At 34.9% G+C, this 19,413-nt stretch overlaps 1 protein-coding gene across 1 annotated transcript in view; it reads right to left on the reverse strand.

Annotated features, from left to right (window-relative positions):
* Positions 1–19,413, reverse strand: part of crppa.L (CDP-L-ribitol pyrophosphorylase A L homeolog) — a 104,720-nt gene that overhangs the window by 25,413 nt on the left and 59,894 nt on the right. Inside the window, exons 7-9 of the mRNA XM_041565919.1 lie at positions 16,001–16,090; positions 14,509–14,601; positions 9,059–9,181 (exon numbers count right to left, since the gene is read on the reverse strand). Coding sequence (XP_041421853.1) covers positions 9,059–9,181; positions 14,509–14,601; positions 16,001–16,090 — 306 coding nt within the window. The remainder of the gene's footprint in view (positions 1–9,058; positions 9,182–14,508; positions 14,602–16,000; positions 16,091–19,413) is intronic.

The raw sequence follows: 19,413 nt of genomic DNA on the forward strand, positions 1-19,413 counted from the left end.
CTGGTCATCTCTGGAACGTTTCTAGAAATAAAGACATGGTCAGTGGTATATACCATAAATTATAACCTAATTGTGACTCATCTGCTAGAGAATCCAGGTTTGAATTTTTGGGGCAGATAAATCTTTAGCATTAGAATTTATTTAAGTCAAAGAATTTAGCTGTTTCGAGCTTTAACATAATGTTTTAGATGTGGAGTGAAAACTGGTTTCAGGAAAAAATGGACCATTATAATAACTGGTTTACCAATATAGTAGATTGTATAAATACTGCTTCAAAAGTGGCATATCAGCTGTTTTGTAGGACCAGAAGTGCTACATCACTTCAGGTGTATTATATGTAGAAGGTCCGCACCCATCTCTACCCATCAGTGCCCCAGTAAAAGTTGCAGTTTGCAGTTTACATTTTAAAATTATACTTTGTGTTGTCCAAGGAATCAGTAAAAAAAAGGAAGAAACTTAATCCTTGAAAACTGAAACACAGCCAAAAAGCTATTACAAAAACACTCTACCCTATGCCAGTACCACACACGATGAACTAAATGTGTTGCATCAAACAATTTCTCTTTAAATTGATTTTACAGCTAGTGGCAAAACAAGCATTTGAACTATGAATCTGATAATAACTTAATTCATCACATACAGATTTCAGTCTTTTTAACTTCACAAACAAATAGTAAGCTTAAAAGCAGAGGAATGCAAGGAAAGAAAATAATTATGGGGAATACTAATTAGAGAATATCAGCCTCATTAAAATAAATATTCCAAATGTCACATACTTGCCAAGACAGAGAACACTGAAAGCTCTGTGAGGTCTAGTTAGGTTTTCATAATACAAACATAGAAATTGGTGCCAAATAATGGATATTTCATTTGCTTTGCACATAACTGAAATCAGTTTCAAGTAGCATTATTTTGATTGACTTTAAAGTGTGTTTTTCAACAAATTACCTATTAATGTGAAAATGGCTTAATCTCCGACATTCTGCTTGTCAAAATATATTTCAGTGACAGTTATTTCACTAAGGGGCTCATTTAAGATTGCTTGCGCTTTCAGCACCTAAAAGCTGCCAAAGTTTTTCTTTGTTAAAAATGTTTTAATTTATGAAGATTGTAAGCTTTTTTTGGCTCGAACCACTGAGTGATTAGTAAACTTACGCATACAGATTACTCACATGTGACTGGTCCGCGTCTATCCTAGTGGTGGCCCTCTGTCAGCCGGACTCCGCTCCAGGCACACTAACAACGTCCAAAGCAATAGCAGATAGACAGGAGCCTGTTTTTAAAGATGCTTGGAAATAAAGATGTTTTTTTATCTTAATACTACCCGTGGTTGTCGGCTCCTGTCTATCTGCTATTGCTTTGGACGTGATTAGTAAACTTACACAGAGTTGCATTAAAGATGGCTTGTGCCGAAACGCATGAGCAATCTTATGTGGGCCCCCACTTATTCCGTCACACAAAGGGTCCATGACAACATATATGAGCAAGAATACACACTAAGGGGTTATGTATTAAAGGTTAAGTTTGTGAGGTTTTTTTCTACCTTGAATAAACTCACAACTCGAATGTTTGCTTATTTATGAAAAAAAAACCTGAATGTAAAAAGCCTGATTGAATGCAATTGGGGGGAAAAACTCAAATACCTGAATTGATCTAGTTATAGGCTAAAAACATTGAATATCTTGAATTGATTGACTTTTGGAGTGCACAACACCATAAACCACAAACAAAAATCAAGAAGGTAAGATAAATGGTTCAAGGGACCTCTGCCATTGACTTCTACTTGACCTCAACAGGTTTTGCTGGAGTATTTTCCAATTCTGGCTTTTAGCAGCTTCAGAAAAAATTTGAGGTTTTAGTTAAACTCCGCTCAAAAAATTCTAATTTTGTTTGGAAAAACACAACTTGACCTTTATTAAATAACCCCCTTAGTGCCAGTATTTAGGCTACAGAACTTTGAGTGAGCATATGTCATAGTTTGCAGCAAAAAGTTATTTTATTCCTTGCCCTGTATAGCACTCACTGTCAATGAATGCAGGGTTCTAATGGAACCCTGGAGTTACTGCTAGCTCCAAAGGAGGTTCTTACACAAATTGTTGACACACAGAGAATTGTCAAGTTTGCCAAAATATTAAGATCAAATGTTAACTACCAAATTCTGCAGACAGAATAATTTGTGCTATCTTATATTTTCTAAAAAAAAAAAAACCCTTGTCCAAAGTAAGGGTAAAGTGCAACTATTTGAAAACATTGGCATGTGTTTTAATTCACAATTTTTCCCAGATTTCCAGCATAATTGCAGTTCCATGTAAGTGCCACAATTTGTGCATCACTTATCAACGGCGATGCTAATTATCTTCTGTTTTAAAAACATCAAACTACCAGTGTGATATTCCAACTATAAAGCAAACAGCTAACATTCAAATGGAACAGAAAAACTCCATATTTGACTTTCATATTTTCCCATAGACTTGAATGGAGTTTTCACTTAAAACCTAGAGATATTTTTTTCTCTCACTGAACTGAATCTGGCCCAAAATATTTATTAAAAGACATCAGTCTCTTAGCAAACTGTAGACCTGTGGTCTTATGATACCATAAAAGCCGCATGACTTTAAGATGATTTATTTTATCATAGGCATTCAGTGTAGTTTATACTTTCCATCTTTATATCCTTATTGTTTATGCAATTAATTACAGGATACTGTAGGAGTGATCACAGAAATGGATTTTTACCAAATTTGGCCCTAGGCAAAGGAGTGATTTGGGTCCTCATCCTCTCCATTTTGCCTGGTGACTGCACTGCAATTACTAATGCTATCAAGCCAAAACATTATGCTGCACACTTCTGTTTGTAGGACCTGCTCTCCAAGCACTGATGGAGACCCTAGCAATATCTTTTATTGTGCACAATAAGATTCATTAATTTAAAGACATGTTAAAGCCATGAAAAATGGAATTAAGATTATATTCATTACATCATGTTATTATATGTGTCTTGTATTAGAAATCATCTGTTGGCAAATTCCCTAAAATAAGGACTAGGTTTGAGTTTAGTCCAGTGGTCTGGACAGGTGGTAACCATGCAGGGTGAAGAACATATAGAGTAACCTACATAAGTAAACTGACCTGATCAACAGAATGTCCAAGCCCCAAAATAGTAACCAAATAGTCATAATTAGCCAATATGGCTGCTGGGATTTGTTACAAAAGAAAGGCAGGTGGTAAGCCTAAATTTACTGGAGACCACTCAGCTGCCATTCTAGGCCAATGTTAAAGGAAAGCAAAGCAGAAACCTAGCAGTGGCTTGAAATATAATCCTACCATGAACATGTTTCATTTTGCATTAACCACCAACATGGAAATGATGGGCAGTATGGCACCAGCACATTCTTTCCTTGTACTTAATCTCGGGGTCCTATATAAAGTTATATTCTTTCTCATAACATTTTTTTTTTACTTCCCGTTCATAATTACAGCTATTTATCAAGATTTTATCTTGAAGAGGGACAGAGTGGAACCACGTAATGCTTATCTGATCTTGTTAGCATTCCCTTCCTCTCCTCTCTAAAGAAAAGGAAATCATTTAGATGAAAACATCAGGGATGGGATTAAAGGGCCTCATATATCAACCTCACATCTGTTACACAGAAAGTGACAGACATCTGGGTCAACTTTCAAAAACCTCCAGCTCTATCTATAACAATTATTTATACATAGGCAAAAAGCATGTATATGCAGCCCAACAACTAGATCTTAGGAAGAGTGCAAAACGTTCCAACTTCTGTGGGGTTTTTTAGCTTGAGGCTAATAGGTCAGTACCACTAGGTTCTACAGTAGTGAAGGAAGCTTACCACAGAATTCTCTCCCCTGTTTTATGAATTCCAAAAATGACAGAATGATTGATGAAACAAGTGGCCAGTTAATGTATATTGATCATTATTATTTTTCCAAGTGAGCCAATTGGGCTTTTATATAAGCAGAGACAGATTAACAGTGGTTGTGTTAATCAGAGTTCTACACAGTGCAACTGATCTATTGAATTAAATGAATATTTTCTATATTAATTGTTGACAAATGATTCCTTCATTCAATTACACAAAAAAAAAAATACAGCAGTAGGCTATTCTCTGCAAATGAAGAGCCGCTTGTACGTATATATTCTTGGCATCCAAAAAAGGATAATATCCATTGTTTTTGGCAGAACTTTCATGCATAATTAGCATGAGTCAGTTTCTATGGTCATGAGAGCTCATCTCCTAACATAAAAACTATAACAATAAGGATCTCATTGAGCTGCCATAATCTCTCATAAAAAAACAAAAAAAAAACTTTTTTTCACGTCTATGAATTGGGACTACCTAATTAAATTGTGGCATGTGGGAGGTATGGAAATAAAATAATAAAAGTCATAGCAGAGGTTAGATTTTTGCTTCATCCGAGTATGAACTGCAGGTTTCTAGATAGCATGGTCAAAAATGTACATCAACCAAAAGTCTAGTAATGTTTAAACACCCTTATGTTGACAGCTGTAATCTACCCCAAGCACCCATTAGATGCTTAGAATCTTTAGGCGTTCCACCACTTTCTGTAGCATTAATGAGCTCATGTCTCTCTGAATTTAAATAATATTACAGGTATGGGATCCATTATCCAGCAACCCATTATTCAGAAAGCTCCAGATTATGGGAAGGCCATCTCCCATAGACTCAATAACAAACAACTAAGACATAATTAATCCATATTGGAGGTAAAACAATCCTATTGGACTTATCTAATGTTGTAATAATTTTTTAGTAGACTTAACTTATGAAGATCCAAATTACGGAAAGAGCCCTTATACAGAAAACTACAGATCCCAAGCATTCTGGACAATACATTCCATACCTCTACTTACTAACTAACCCTCATATGTAATAAAAGGCATTAGGTTTAGCCAGGAGAAGCAACCCACAATCAATAAAGTGTTTGCCTTTAAACAGGTAACTAGTACGTTATATCTGCTGATTGGTTGCTATGGGTTACTGCTGAAGAGCAAATTTAGGGCCTTTTATTACATAACCCCTTAAGTTACAATTTAAGTTACAATAGTTTCACTATTTACAACGAAGGGGAAACTTATTAGTCAAATCTAGCTAAGTCATCAAACAAGCATTCACCCCCAAATTCCACTCTGTCTGTCACTTAGGCTGAGCCCACCGATATGCTACTTTTAGTCCTGTGTGTTCCCAGGTCAGTATTAAAGGACTAACCCCACCCCCATTCCCTTTGTCAAGACAGAGATGTCCTTGTTCCCTATTCTGTTCGCAATGGCAATTGAGATGCTGGCAATATGCATCAAGCACTTCCTTTAAATCAGTCCATCTATGTTTGTGTTTAATATGAGAGGTACCAGTGTGAGTAAATGTGCTTGTTGTTTATACATCAAATAGCATTACCAGTATGTGTGTGTGTGTGTTACTATGCATCAACATCTCTTTAAGTATTGTATGAGTAAGATTTGTAGCAAGACGACACTATAAATGGTTGCAAGTAAGAGGACACCAGGTCTTGTAAATCCTTAGGCAAAATAAAATTAGAAGAATAGATATTTATCTTTATCTGGGAAAGGATGAATGAAAGTGTAAGTGAACGCCCAAAGGCAAATATATGAGGTAGTTCTTTAAAAAAGGGTAGAATTATTAAGAAATACTTGAAGGCCTCATATGACATCCATATTTTTGTTACAAATAGCCTTTACAAGCAAAATTTGAGAAACATAGATTTAATAAAAAGTAAAAAAATGCAACCAGCAAATGAATGGATAAAAATAACACACAGCATTAAATCTTCTATATCTGTCCTTCATGATGAGCTCAATATGAAATCTTACACCAATACACCAAATCATAGTTTTATTGATTTCACTCTGTTATCAAGCTACATGGTTAATATGCGTGTAGATATAAAGTCTGGTTATGAAGTGTAAAAATAATAATGAAAAAGTTTTGGAAGTTCCAAATTTAATTACTGTCAACGCTATTTTCACGCATAATGACCTTGCAAAGTGCCTGCGCTCACACAAACACTTCTCATTTGCGAATATTTTTTTTGCAATGCAAATTCGCAAAAGACCAAAAGACAGGCACAGTACTGCAATATTTTAGGGCTCAGGAAAAAACATGGGCAATACAACCATTTGTGAAAAAATATGCACAGCGCAAACTTTATAAATGACCCCCATTGTATGACAGTCTCTATGAATGCGTAAATGGGTGAAAGGCACTAAACAAATTGGAAGGTTGCATACGCTACCCCTGAACTCAATTCATTAAAAACTTGCCTGACTGTTATGAAAATGCTTATGACAGGCGGAAAAGTATAATTATTTGTGATGAAAATCAAACCGCTTGGAAGCCATCAGGAATTCTAGCAAGAATGATATAGAATAATGTTATATAAGGGTGCATTCACTTACCAAGGAGTAGTGGACAAAGTGCAGCCTTGAGCACAATGACCATATTTTTTTCCATAATGCACCAGTTTGTCCCTCACCACAATTAGGTCCCTTTCACCAAAATCTGCGCAATTGCATGTTTGCTTTGTCATAAACCGGTTGCACCAAATATTTTCTAAGTCTGCCTGCCATCAGTTCTGGTGTTTACCATGCGAGTGACAATGCGCACCTGGTTCTTTTTGTGCAAATGAACTACGTCAATGAATGCAGGGTGCTGAGAGAACACTGGAGCTAGGTCCGAAGGAGGTTCTCCGCATGGAGAATTGTCAAGCTTTTCAAAACATTAAGATCAAATATTAACTACAAAATTCCACAGACCAAAAAATCTGTGCCATCTTATATTTAGTAACCCCTCAACCTACGTAAGTACAAATACAGTTAGGTCCATAAATATTTGGACAGACAACAAATTAAGTGATTGTGTTAAAAAAAGGCTTTAGTTCCTCACATTTTTATGCAATCTTTTTGTTCAACCCACTGAATTAAAGCTGAAAGTCTGCAGTTCAACTGCATCTTATCATTGTGGTAATGTACAGAACCAAAATTAGAAAAAAAAGTTGTCTGTCCAAATATTTCTGGACCTAACTGTATGCACAAATATTGCCATGTTTTTTATTCACAATTCTTCCTAGATTTCCATTGTAAGTGCCACAATGTGTGTACTCTCATCAATGTTGAAGCTAATTATCTTCTGTTTTAAAACCTGAATGTACAGCATGTATCAGCACTGTCTATGTAGGTGCTAATGGAGTCCCTTCCAGTATGTCAATGAGCGTGCGAACAATTTAGGGAAATATGAGACCCACCAGCAAAAGCTATCTCAAGCCATCACTTTTGAATTAAAATAGAATGTATACTTGTCTAGCCTAGAAAAACAAAAGGACTATAGGAACTCTTTGATATGAATCCCCCAAAGTTTATTCTGCAATCCTTATTTAGTTTATAGAATCAAAATTACTTTTTTGGGAAATTTCTGCCTCAAGTTTACATTCTGTATAGGAACTGCTTAGATTCTACTGGAGAATATTTGATCTCAGCATCTCCAGAATAAAACTTGCATTGTGTCTGAAAAGGCAAGATGAGGTGGGTCATTAAGGAGCTTATATCAATAAACATTTGACGCTGCATATTTTATGTTGGCCTATTATCCACAAATTTACTGGATTCCACTTACAATATAAAAAAAAAGAGATAAAAGTTAGGTTTATATATTAGCATTAACACATTAGCTGAGACTACGCACATTTTAAGTCTTGGGGTTTTTTTACACTTAAATCCCATTTATGTTAATTAAAAGCACACATTCATTGAGCTTGAACTGTAGACAAACTGAATGATATATCACTATTTATATTATCAGACTTATAAAAACATTTTCAGCACATTGAGGCCAAGAATCATGTATTATATTGCTGCCAACCATTTGATTCTGCTTATGATGAATCTCAACACAAATGATGAATCCCAACTCTGTGCATGACTTGCTATTACACACCTAATAACTAACCTGCGAACATGGTGCATGTCCATAAAGAACATGAGAGGGTTGTTCACCTATGAGTTAACTTGTAGTGTGATGTAGCAAGTGATTTTCCAAGACAATTTGCAATTTGTTTTCATTTTTTATTATTTATGGTTTTTGAGTTATTTAGCTTTTTATTCAACAGCTCTCCAGTATGCAATGTCTGGTTGCTAGGGTCCAAATTACCCTAGCAACCATGCATTGATTTGAATAAGAGACTGGAATATGAATATGAGAAACCCTAAATAGAAATAAAAGTAGCAACAACAATACATTTGTAGCTTTACAGAGCATTTGTTTTTAGATGTGGTCAGTGACCCTGATTTGAAAGCTGAAGAGTCAGGAGTAAAAAGCAAATAGTTAAAAAAAAAACGATTAAAATACATAAATAATGAATAATCACAAAATTGCTTAGAACTGGCCATTCTATAACATACTAAAATTTAACTTAAAGGTGAACCACCCCTTTAATGTATTTGTGCACTTACCAGTGTACATTGTTCTCTGGATGCCAGTCACATCAACAAAATGCCACAAGGTCCATAAACTAATTGCAAATGCAACTGTTTATAAACATGTTCAGTTTCTTGAAGTTTACTTTATACACACACATACAGCTGCCATTTTTTCCACAATAACGGTTACTTGAACAGTACATGAACAGGACCAATCTCAAAATAATTTGAGGACACTTGACTTGATCAGTTGAGGAACCTTATGGGGCACTCACACCTGAGGTGATGTGCCAAAAAACGTTTATTATCCGAACAGTGATGGCCAGTGAGCTACCAGATACTCATCCACTATCCTTTTCCTTCTCATCCACTCATCCTTTTCCTAGAGGGAATGCCTGCAAGTGGACTGTGTGTGCAAACCTCAAAAACACTATCATCTTCGATGATAGGGGTCAGATATGAAAGTGCAAATAATTATGCCTCTAAAACATGTTATGCTTTGTGGATTGTGCTAAAAATACAAGTATTCCCTATTTATGTCTGAAGGAACAATAACTTTTTTTACAGCATTTTTTTTGTACATACCTGATCAATATTAATTAGTAGGCCATAGACCAAAATATTCGATTTGTATGCTTCTTTTGCAAGCTTGCGGATTCCAATTAGTTTGTTAATTCCACTGCTGTAATCTTCAGATGTTGAATGAACCTTTCAAACAAACAAAAAGAAAACAAATTCAACGAATGGCTTCATCAGCAGAATCTTTGGAATTTTATCACTACACATTTTTTTAAATATTTGTGGGGAATGTAATAAAAGTTAGTAGCAGTAAAAATAGTTCCAAACGAAAATGTATGCCTGTGTGCTAACAGATTTTCCTTTGGGCAAATTTAATATACATTTTGCGAACCCGGAAACTGTTTAGCGACCACTTCTAACAGTGGAAGAAAGATTGAGAATATTATAGTTTGAGCTAGTGCACAGTGTATGTAATGAAACTTCTTCTTTTGCTCCAAAAGATTGAGCCACCTTCAAGCACATCTTAAAATTGTGCAATTCACAATTAATATTCGCAATGCAATAACAGACAAATGAAGAACATTATATAGCAAATTAAAAAATTGCAAAAGAGCTGTGAAGACACCTTATCTTTAGGGTTTCAGAGCTAAACCATCTTAAAAACAAAATATATTATACAAGTCAATAGTTATTTGAGTTCATCCCTGCAGCACATATTTATTTAATACTGAAATAGGGACTGTAGAAGGATTCCCAGCAGTTCTGTATCTTTCCTAAATTTCCAGGATGTCACAAAAGTTTTTTTGACCATCAAATTTGTCAAATCGTCAGAATTTGTACAACTACTTTAAGTAATCAAACACAATTCTGTTTAATGGGCCGTTAGAGCCTAGGGGCAGCACTGATCTCTAACACACCTCCAAAATGTGGATGGGATGAATGCAGTAATAAAGGGCAGAGGAAGGAGAATATGAAATGTAAGAGAAAGGTAAAACAAAACAAAAGTAAGTCTGTTATGAGGTTAAAAATTTTAAAAAGATTAGAAATAAATTGTGGTATAAGAAAAAAATTAATAAATATTTTTCCTAAATATACACAACAATTTAGCACCATTAAGGACAATGCCCTTCCTTGATATATCAGAAATGGCCTAATATATAGAGGATACATTTTAATACAGCAATAATATTAAAACAATTTGTCCACATTGTCATTGTAAATATGAGGCCTAAACTTATTTATAAGATCTGATACTCTGTTCTGTCTTAAGGTATCAGGTCTGCACTTGTGAACCTAATGTAAAGTATTTACCAAAAGGGATTAGGTTTCACTCAGATTAATAACATTCCTTGATATCCATTACATATTTTGCAACAGTGAATTGATATATGTTCTTCAGGTGACTCCACCTTTCCTGAAGCATCTAGCTCTTTTAAGGGATATTGAAGCCGTCGCAAGATTTATATCTCCAATGCTGACTCTTCCAACTCTTAATCAATCACAATACTTTTGAAACAGGTTTGGGACTAGGAAAACAGTATTTTAATATCTCTGTGGCATTTAAGCAATGCAATTACTTGCAAAGTGTGGCAGGGCTGACAGTTTTGTAGCCTTGTACTGCAGAATGTTGCTAAAGGATATTTCAAGATAATACAGATAATTGTGCTATTCTTACCTGTTACTGGCGTCACTCTCGGGGGCAAACATATTCGCTAGAGTTACAGTATAGGAGAGTTGTGCTGCCCCATCCAATGTACTGACAAATCTGACTATCCTTAATTAAACTTTTACATTTAATTTTTCCTTGAGAGTCCACCTTTGGTCAAGACCCCCTTGAAAGTCCAACTTTTAGCTCACGGAATGCTTACAGGTGCTCTTTAATTGATCAACAAGGAGTGTGATTTTATGTCACTTACTGCTATAGTATTTGCATCCAGGGTTAGATTAAATTAACCCCATCGTTTTTGGGTGCAGTTTACTATTAGGGGGCTCTTGTTCCACTTTTTTTTACAGAAGCCCAAGTACAATATACGAAATGTGAAACTTCTTATGCATTGCCTACATTCTGCATACTTTGGCAATACAGGTATAGGACCTGTTATCCAGAATGTTCAGGACCTGGGGTTTTAGAGATAACGGATCTTTTGGATCGTCTAGAAAATTGAATTAACATTAAATAAAAATAATAGGATGGTTCTGCTTTCAATAAGGAGTAATTATATCTTAGCTTGGATCAAGTACAAGGTATTATTTTATTATTAGAGACAAAAAGGGAATAATTAAAAAAAAAAGAGTAATTATATCTTAGCTTGGATCATGTACAAGGTATTATTTTATTATTAGAGACAAAAAGGGAATAATTTTAAAAAAAAAGGAGTAATTATATCTTAGCTTGGATCAAGTACAAGGTATTATTTTATTATTAGAGACAAAAAGGGAATAATTAAAAAATAAATTGGATTGCTGTATTATAATGGAGTCTATGGGAGATGGCCTTCCCCTAATTCCGAGCTTTCTGGATAACGGGTTTCCAGATGATGGATCCCATACCTGTACTACGAGTAGCAAACTATAAGATGCTTTAGAATGAATGTTTAAAGACTCTTTTGAGAAATACTGAAGAAATTGCTAATAAGCAAAAAATTGCCGTATGGAGTAGTAAAATATTTTTATGCATTTTCAATTCAATAAGACTGTGAACTTAAAAAAATGTTGAGATAATTACATAGTTAGTTACTAGTGATGGGCGAATTTGCGCCGTTTCGCCGGAAAATTTCGCGCGAAATTCGCGAAACGACGAAAAATTTGCGAAACTGCGCCGGCGTCTGTTTTTTCGACGCCGGTGCCCGTTTTTGACGCCGGCGTCCGTTTTTTCGGGAAAAATTTTTTGACGCCGGCGAATTTTTTCCGCGAATTTTCACGGGCGTTTTGCAAATTTACTCGCTGGCGTCGAATCGCGCAAATTCGCCACGAATTCACGCCTGGTGAATAAATTCGCCCATCACTATTAGTTACATAGTTAAATCGGGTTGAAAAAAGACAAAGTCCATCAAGTTTGACCCCTCCAAATAAAAACCCAGCATCCATACACACACCCCTCCCTACTTTTAATTAAATTATATCAAGTCAAGTCAAGTCAAGTGGATTTTATTGTCATTTCAGCCATATACAGTAAATAAAGTACATAGTAGAAATGAAATGACGTTCCTCCAGAACCTCCTGGTGCTATACAACAACTCTATAACACGGTCATGCTGGGCAAAGTGACATTTCAGTTCCTTATGAATATATTCAGTTCAGTCCTTGGGAGTTGAGATACCTGATGGCTTGTGGAAATAGACTTTCACATTCTGGAAGTCAGCGCTCGAATACTGTGGTATCTTTTACAGGATGGCAAGAGGGTAAAGAGATCATGTGCAGGGTGGGTGCTATCCCTGACAATGCTGGTAGCCTTCTGGAGACAGCGGGTGTGGTAAATATTCATAATGGCAGGAAGCGAGACCCCAATGATCTTTTCCGCTGTCCTCACCACCCGCTGCAGGTATATATATATATATATATATATATATATATATATATATATATATATATATATATATATATATATCCATAGCTATACTAAATATAGAATTTAGTTTCACAATAGCCTTTGATATTATGTATGTCCAAGAAATCATCCAAGCCACTCTTAAATCATTATTGCATTATTAGTTTTGTATGAAAACACGGGTTAAATTTATGTTCTGCAGACTACAGATTATTGGGAGGATATCCTTCTCCTGCTCCAGGAACCGCTAGGTATGGTTTCCAGTTTCTTCAGACTGCAGATTATTGGGAGGATGTCCTTCTCCAGCTCCTGGAACCGATAGGTAAGGTTTCCTCCTTTCAAACCTGATATTTACATCAATTGGCATCCATGATATTTATTTTCAAGCAAAAATGCAAATATAAAATGTTTATTAGGCATCGATAATATTTTCTAATCTTATGTCACTAGACTTACATAACAGTTTCTATACAGTTGCAGTGAAAGGATGTTCAAGCAAAATATTTATGCAAAAAAAGAATTTCTAAAAAGAAATTGACAACAGTAAATAACAGCTGTAAGAGTCCACTTTTCAATATGGTATAGCTCAACCAATAGTACCTTCCAGATTTCTATTTGCTGACTCTCTCACCAGTATCCAAAACAAGCAATGCAAGCATTGTTCTGCTTTCTACTCTTACTGCATGATTTGTATCTTTAATAGGAATAAATATTTCTCTTAAATTAGCAGTTTCAGTTTATATAAATTTATTCGAAAAATGCAAAATATTTTTCTGTCCTGGTATTTGTTTTGGATACAGGTAAAGCAGTCAGCAAATTTGAATCTGGAAGGGATTGTTGCTTGAGCAATACCACGTTGAAGAGTGGACACTTACAGCTGTCATTCACTGTAGTCAGATACTGCCATAGGTGTAATTTTTTTACAACTCAAAATTATTCATATTTTCTAATTGTCTCTCACTTGTTAATATTTTGCTTGAACATGACCATGCATTAAGGCCTTTCCATTCCAGATTGAAATATTAAACCATGTTGCTGTTATTCCCTTCCATTACACCTATCCATCAACCTGATGTAATAGTCTTTACCTGTCAGCCAGAGACGCTCCCAAGTATTTGGGAAAAGTATCCCTCGGGGGATTTCAGAAAATGAAAACCCTAGATATGTATGCGCTGAATTAATATGACTCCGATTTACAATACTGCACTATGACAGGTTCTTGCAGGCATTTTATTACATGTACATAACCTATGCAGAGGAATCATTGCATTTTTTAACAGACAGTCTTCCCTAGAGGCAACATTAAGAGGCAACGATAAAGCTCCTGCGTCTTTTATTAATAAAAAAACAATACAGGTAGGCCTTCTTTTTATTTTCCTTTTAAAAGAAATAAAACATAGTATGCACACTATGTGCACATAATACTGCATAAATGCATATTTATTATACATCTCAAATATGTCACATTTTTGAACATATTGAGAAAGGAAGTCTTGGGACCAAATGCAGACTAATGTGCAGCACAAATACCACACTTTACTACCTTTTCATTGAACAGTGACTAAATCTATTAAATAAAAAAATTGATGGAGTAACTACATACCAGAGCCTGGCTCTAAATAAGATTTAGCATTTCAATCATGGCTTGATGATAGTTGTCCATCAGTGCTCAACAACTACTAAGGAAGATCAGGTCACAAAAACCTACCCATGCAGGCATACAGTCTGCCTGTATAGTGCTTCTGGCAATTCTTTGACTTAGCCAGTCATTTTACATGTCTAATTTCTATATGCATAATATTTTAAAAATTGCCATTCGAAACAACTTTCCAACATGCTTTAATCAAAACTGTATAATGATTTTAGGGTAAATTCAATAACTACTTAACACAGGATCTGTCAGTTCCTTAAACTACTGGCTCTGCCTGCTTTTTATATGTGCTAAAAAAATGTATCAAACATTACTTACCGATAAAATAACCAACGGATAGGAAATACCAGCATTAGTTGTTTGAAGTAAATCTACCAAATTCTGAGTTTCTTCAAAATCTGAGTCTTTTACCTTTAAAAAAGAATGGTTATCTTGAATATTTTGAGTATATTTTTATGCATTCATTTTACCTTTATATTATATATATATATATATATATATATATATATATATATATATATTTTTTTTTATTTTTTTTTATTTTTTTTTTCAAATACAAGAGATCCTCCGCACTCATCCCATTATTAATATATTTAAGACATTGCGACATTTTGTGCATACAGCTACTAAAAAATGCCTTACCCTTTAAACAAAAAACAGGGATTGTTTGTCCATATATTGCAATATATTTAAGCTGGCCAACTACGTCAAAGTCATCCCATATCTGGCCAGTCCTATGATCAATTTTCATCTGATTCATTAAGAATTCTATTGCTTCATTATACATTTTACAAAGGGACTAAGTTTTACCTGCAACTTACTTGCTGCTTTCAAAGTAAAACTCCCAAACTTGGTTGCCTTTTTATTAGCCACCAGTGGCTAACCTGACTATAGCTGGGAAGGGTGGGAGCTACAACATGGAGCTGGCCACTGCTCCTGTATAATCTATAACAAACAAGGAAAAGTTGTGCTTAAACAAGTGATACAGTTTACTTTTCCTATTTAAAGGGAAAAGTAGATGTAGAGTTTATAGAATTCAATGTGTGTGCCTCTGGTACCAAGAAATGAAATCTTTGGGAGCAGTGAAGGAGTGTATTTCCCCAGTCTAACCGCAACAGTTGGCCCAAACTGGCAACCCAAACCAGCCCAACCAGTGGTCAACCTGCTCATCACTAGTAGAGTTGTAAGTGAGACTGTTTACTTTGAGTTCTTTTTAAGCAATTTAGTTTAATTAAAAGCTGCCTTACAGAGGACATGCACTAAAGTCAAAATCCAAGCTGCTGCTGACTCGAATTCTTTACATTCACCAGGCATAAATTAAAACGTTAAAAATGTAAGATCAGCATATCCAATTGTTATAAAGAGTTTTGTTACTTGAGCGGCACCTCTCTGCTAATAGATCTCTCTCTCTATATGATCATGAAAGGACTATACAGTGTATCTTTAAATATAATGCAAACCCTACTGAACTGTGTTTAGCAGAAGGGAATAGCAAGCAAAGTCTTATATTATTTCTCTGTAAAAACTTTTACCAAACTTCCATAGTTGTTCCTGCAAATGCTACACCTTGAGTATTTTTCAATAGCCACATTTGGCAGGCCATGCCTATGCTGACATGAAATTATAACACATCCTATATGATGTTCAATAATGACAGTGAAAAGCAAAATTGTAGCCAAAATGCCTGAGAAAAGGCAAAATTATGTTAAGACCCTAACTGGCAAAAAGCTTCATGTTTTCTAAAAAAAAATTTTACATTTTTTTAGTATAAAATGCAAAACTGAAAAACAACATCATTCTGACAACTTACATTAATACAAATAAAATTACAGCATTGTCCATGAAAAATATTTTGTAGGTGATGGATTGTTTTGCACATAGATGATGAAACGGCCTTCACCTGTTGGAAAGAAAGAAGTTTATTGTACATTTAGCTTTGAAATAGAAAAGTGCAAACAGATTCAATTCTGTATTTATATAATAAATAATGCTTCCTTTATATTATTTAAAGAAGAAGTCGTCAATAATATTTGAAGGGTGCAAGTAGTTAGCACCACTCCCCCAAGCAATTCAGACTTTCCTTCTTCTTTAAAATGGTTAAAAGGTTATGCACCTCTGCGCATACACACACAATATAATAAAGTTATAAGATTATTATTATGAGATTATTATCCAGAATGCTTGTGACCTGGGGTTTTCCAATTATCCAAGGATCTTTGTGTAATTTGGATCACTATAACTCAAAGGAACATTAGCCAAAATACAATGTCCTGTTGATCTGCACTGGAAAACTGGTGTGTTTGCTAAACACAACTACTGTATATAACATAACTATATATAAACAAGCAGCTGTGTTGCCATGAGCGTAGCCACTCAAAGCTGAAAATGGGGAAAAGGCACAGGATTACAAAGATACAATGGGTGCCCCCATGGCTACATATCAGCTTCTTTGCTTAAAATATAGTTGTGTTTCCACCAATTTTACCAGTGCAGGGCAACAGTACACTATATTGCCATTCCTTTAAAATACGTAAATTTTTTGGTGTTACTGTTTCGTCTGCTAATGTAAACATTAAGGGGCAGATTCACTAAGCTCGAGTGAAGGATTCGAATGAAAAATACTTCGAATTTCGAAGTATTTTTTTGGTACTTCGACCATCGAATTGGTTAAATTCGTTCGAATTCGAATGAAATCGAACGAATCGAACGAAAAATCGTTCGACTATTCGACCATTCGATAGTCGAAGTACTTGCCCTTTAAAAAAAACTTCGACCCCCTACTTCGGCAGGTAAAACCTACCGAAGTCAATGTTAGCCTATGGGGAAGGTCCCCATAGGTTTGCTAACCTTTTTTTGATCGAAGGATTTTCCTTCGATCGTTGGATTAAAATCCTTCGAATCGTTCGATTCGAAGGATTTAATCGTTCGATCGAACGAAAAATCCTTCGATCGATCGATCGAAGGATTAGCGCTAAATCCTTCGACTTCGATATTCGAAGTCGAAGGATTTCAATTCGAGGGTCGAATTTCGAAGTATTTTTAACTTCGAAATTCGACCCTTAGTGAATCTGCCCCTAAAGGTGTTATTTACTAAAATTCAAATTTACTGTATCTCTAAACAGAGCTTGACCAAATTCCCATCCATGATTTTATCTTTTTTATCAATAAAATAACTTGAAAATCAGGTCGGGAAAAGACTCAATAAAGACTCAAAATATTGTTTGGATTTGACTCCTGAATTGCTCGATTAAACACAGTGCAGATCACAATTTCTTCAAATTGTACAAGGGACATCTGTCATTGACTTCAACATGACCTCGACAGATTTGAGAAGGCAGATTTTTGAATTTGGACTTTTAGCAGCTTCGGGTTATAATAAATCTCAAAAAAAAAATTTGACAATTTGCCTAAAAAAAAAAAAGAATTTGAGGTTTAGTAAATAACCCCCTATATAAACCCAATAGGATTGTTTTTCCACTAATATGAATTCATGCAACTTAGTTACCATAAAGTACAAAGTACAGTACAGTTTTATTATTACAGAGAAAAAACCTGATACTTAAAATGGACTTTCGGGTAATGGGCTTTCGGATACGGAGTCCCATACCTGTTTTATATCAGCCCTCCCAATCGAATTTTTGCCAGTATTAATAAAAATCTACCCGTGTACAAAGTGTTCTCAGTACATGTGGCAAATTACTATGGTGGAACATTTCCCTCAATTTATCATCTTAGAGTGAAAACACGTAATTAATTCTGGTAACTTTTTTTAGCAATTGAAAGTAAACCTTGAACAATCTGAAATGGAGAAGTATTGTTTGAAATAGTAATACTAATCATAGATAAACCTTGTAGAAGTAAATCTTAAATGATGTGCATAAGATAGGGTGGGTAAAACTGAAAATCCAACAAAAAATATAGAGTGAATTGTCAGGGATCAATTATCAATTATGTGTCATTATTCCTGCTTGAACAGCTGGGATTTTTTTGTTCCATTTTTTAAGGAGGGATCAAGGAGGAATGTGTATTGGAACTGGATATTTGCTTACTTTCTGTGGGCTCTTACCATTCTCTATTTTATGTTTAAAAAAAAGAATCCTTTTGGAAATTGGATTTGCATTAATTTTTTTTCTCTGATTCGCATCATTAACTTTTAGTATGATATAGACAGTGATATTCTAAGACAATTTGCAGTGGGTCTTTATATTTTATTTACTTACTCAGCAGAAATCTGAAAGGTGCAGTAGTGAATGTGACAGTCATAGGCTGAATGCTATTGAATTCAATACCATGATTGGTCTTATTTGCATGGTCATCCATACGCAATTAAATATTTTCTACCACTCTTGCCAGGTCAGCTACTTTAACAGATGATACAGGAAATCCGCCTAATTATTCTTTGGATGGCTAAAAACATTCAATAAAATGCCTCCCATTTGAACAGTAAATACTTCCTGTCTGAAGTACAGGCAATATCACTTCCTTCCACACTTTCATCCTCAGTGCCTCAGTTCAGGAGATCTATCATCATCTACTTAATTTTTTTGTAATAATACTCCACTAATTTCTTTTTCTTAAATACATTGAATAACTGTAAAAACAAAATAGCAGACAGTATTAATCTTGAACTAAGTATATGCCAGACATAAAAAGAGTGTAGTAGAGTTCTAGAGATTGAAATATACAGTCTAGGGTGGTGTTAGAATTCAATTTAGGGTGACAATTTTCTTAAGGGGCAGCTGTGTCTGTTTCATGCAGATGACTCAAGAATTTGTGTCTAAATATTCTCACTTATGGAGATTTGAAGTTAGAGGGGTTTTTGCACAAAAGACAAGCCTGATTAAAACTGTCATGAACAATTTCTAAAAATGTGTTTCAGGAGTTTAAGGGTAACCCACACAGAATGGTATGATCCTTTCTTAAATTAGCTGTTTCTGGCATATAAGAGGAAGTGAAGATTCATTAAGTCCTACATACATTCCATTTCATTTTGCATTATAGGTCAATTGCAGTTATAGGACAACTTATTCCCAACCAATACCAGTAACCACCAAATCTTTTGTTTCCCCTAATCAATTGAATATATTCATTTTATTCCTTGCTACACATGGATGTTAAAAGCCTTGTACAAAGATAAATATATTATTTACATGAACTGGTTATCCTAAAATGAAGGTGGAACAGAACTTAACACTGGTTCATCTAGCTGGTAGGTTTTAATTC

Source organism: Xenopus laevis, chromosome 6L (genome assembly GCF_017654675.1).
Source record: "Xenopus laevis strain J_2021 chromosome 6L, Xenopus_laevis_v10.1, whole genome shotgun sequence".
NCBI classification, from domain to species: domain Eukaryota; kingdom Metazoa; phylum Chordata; class Amphibia; order Anura; family Pipidae; genus Xenopus; species Xenopus laevis.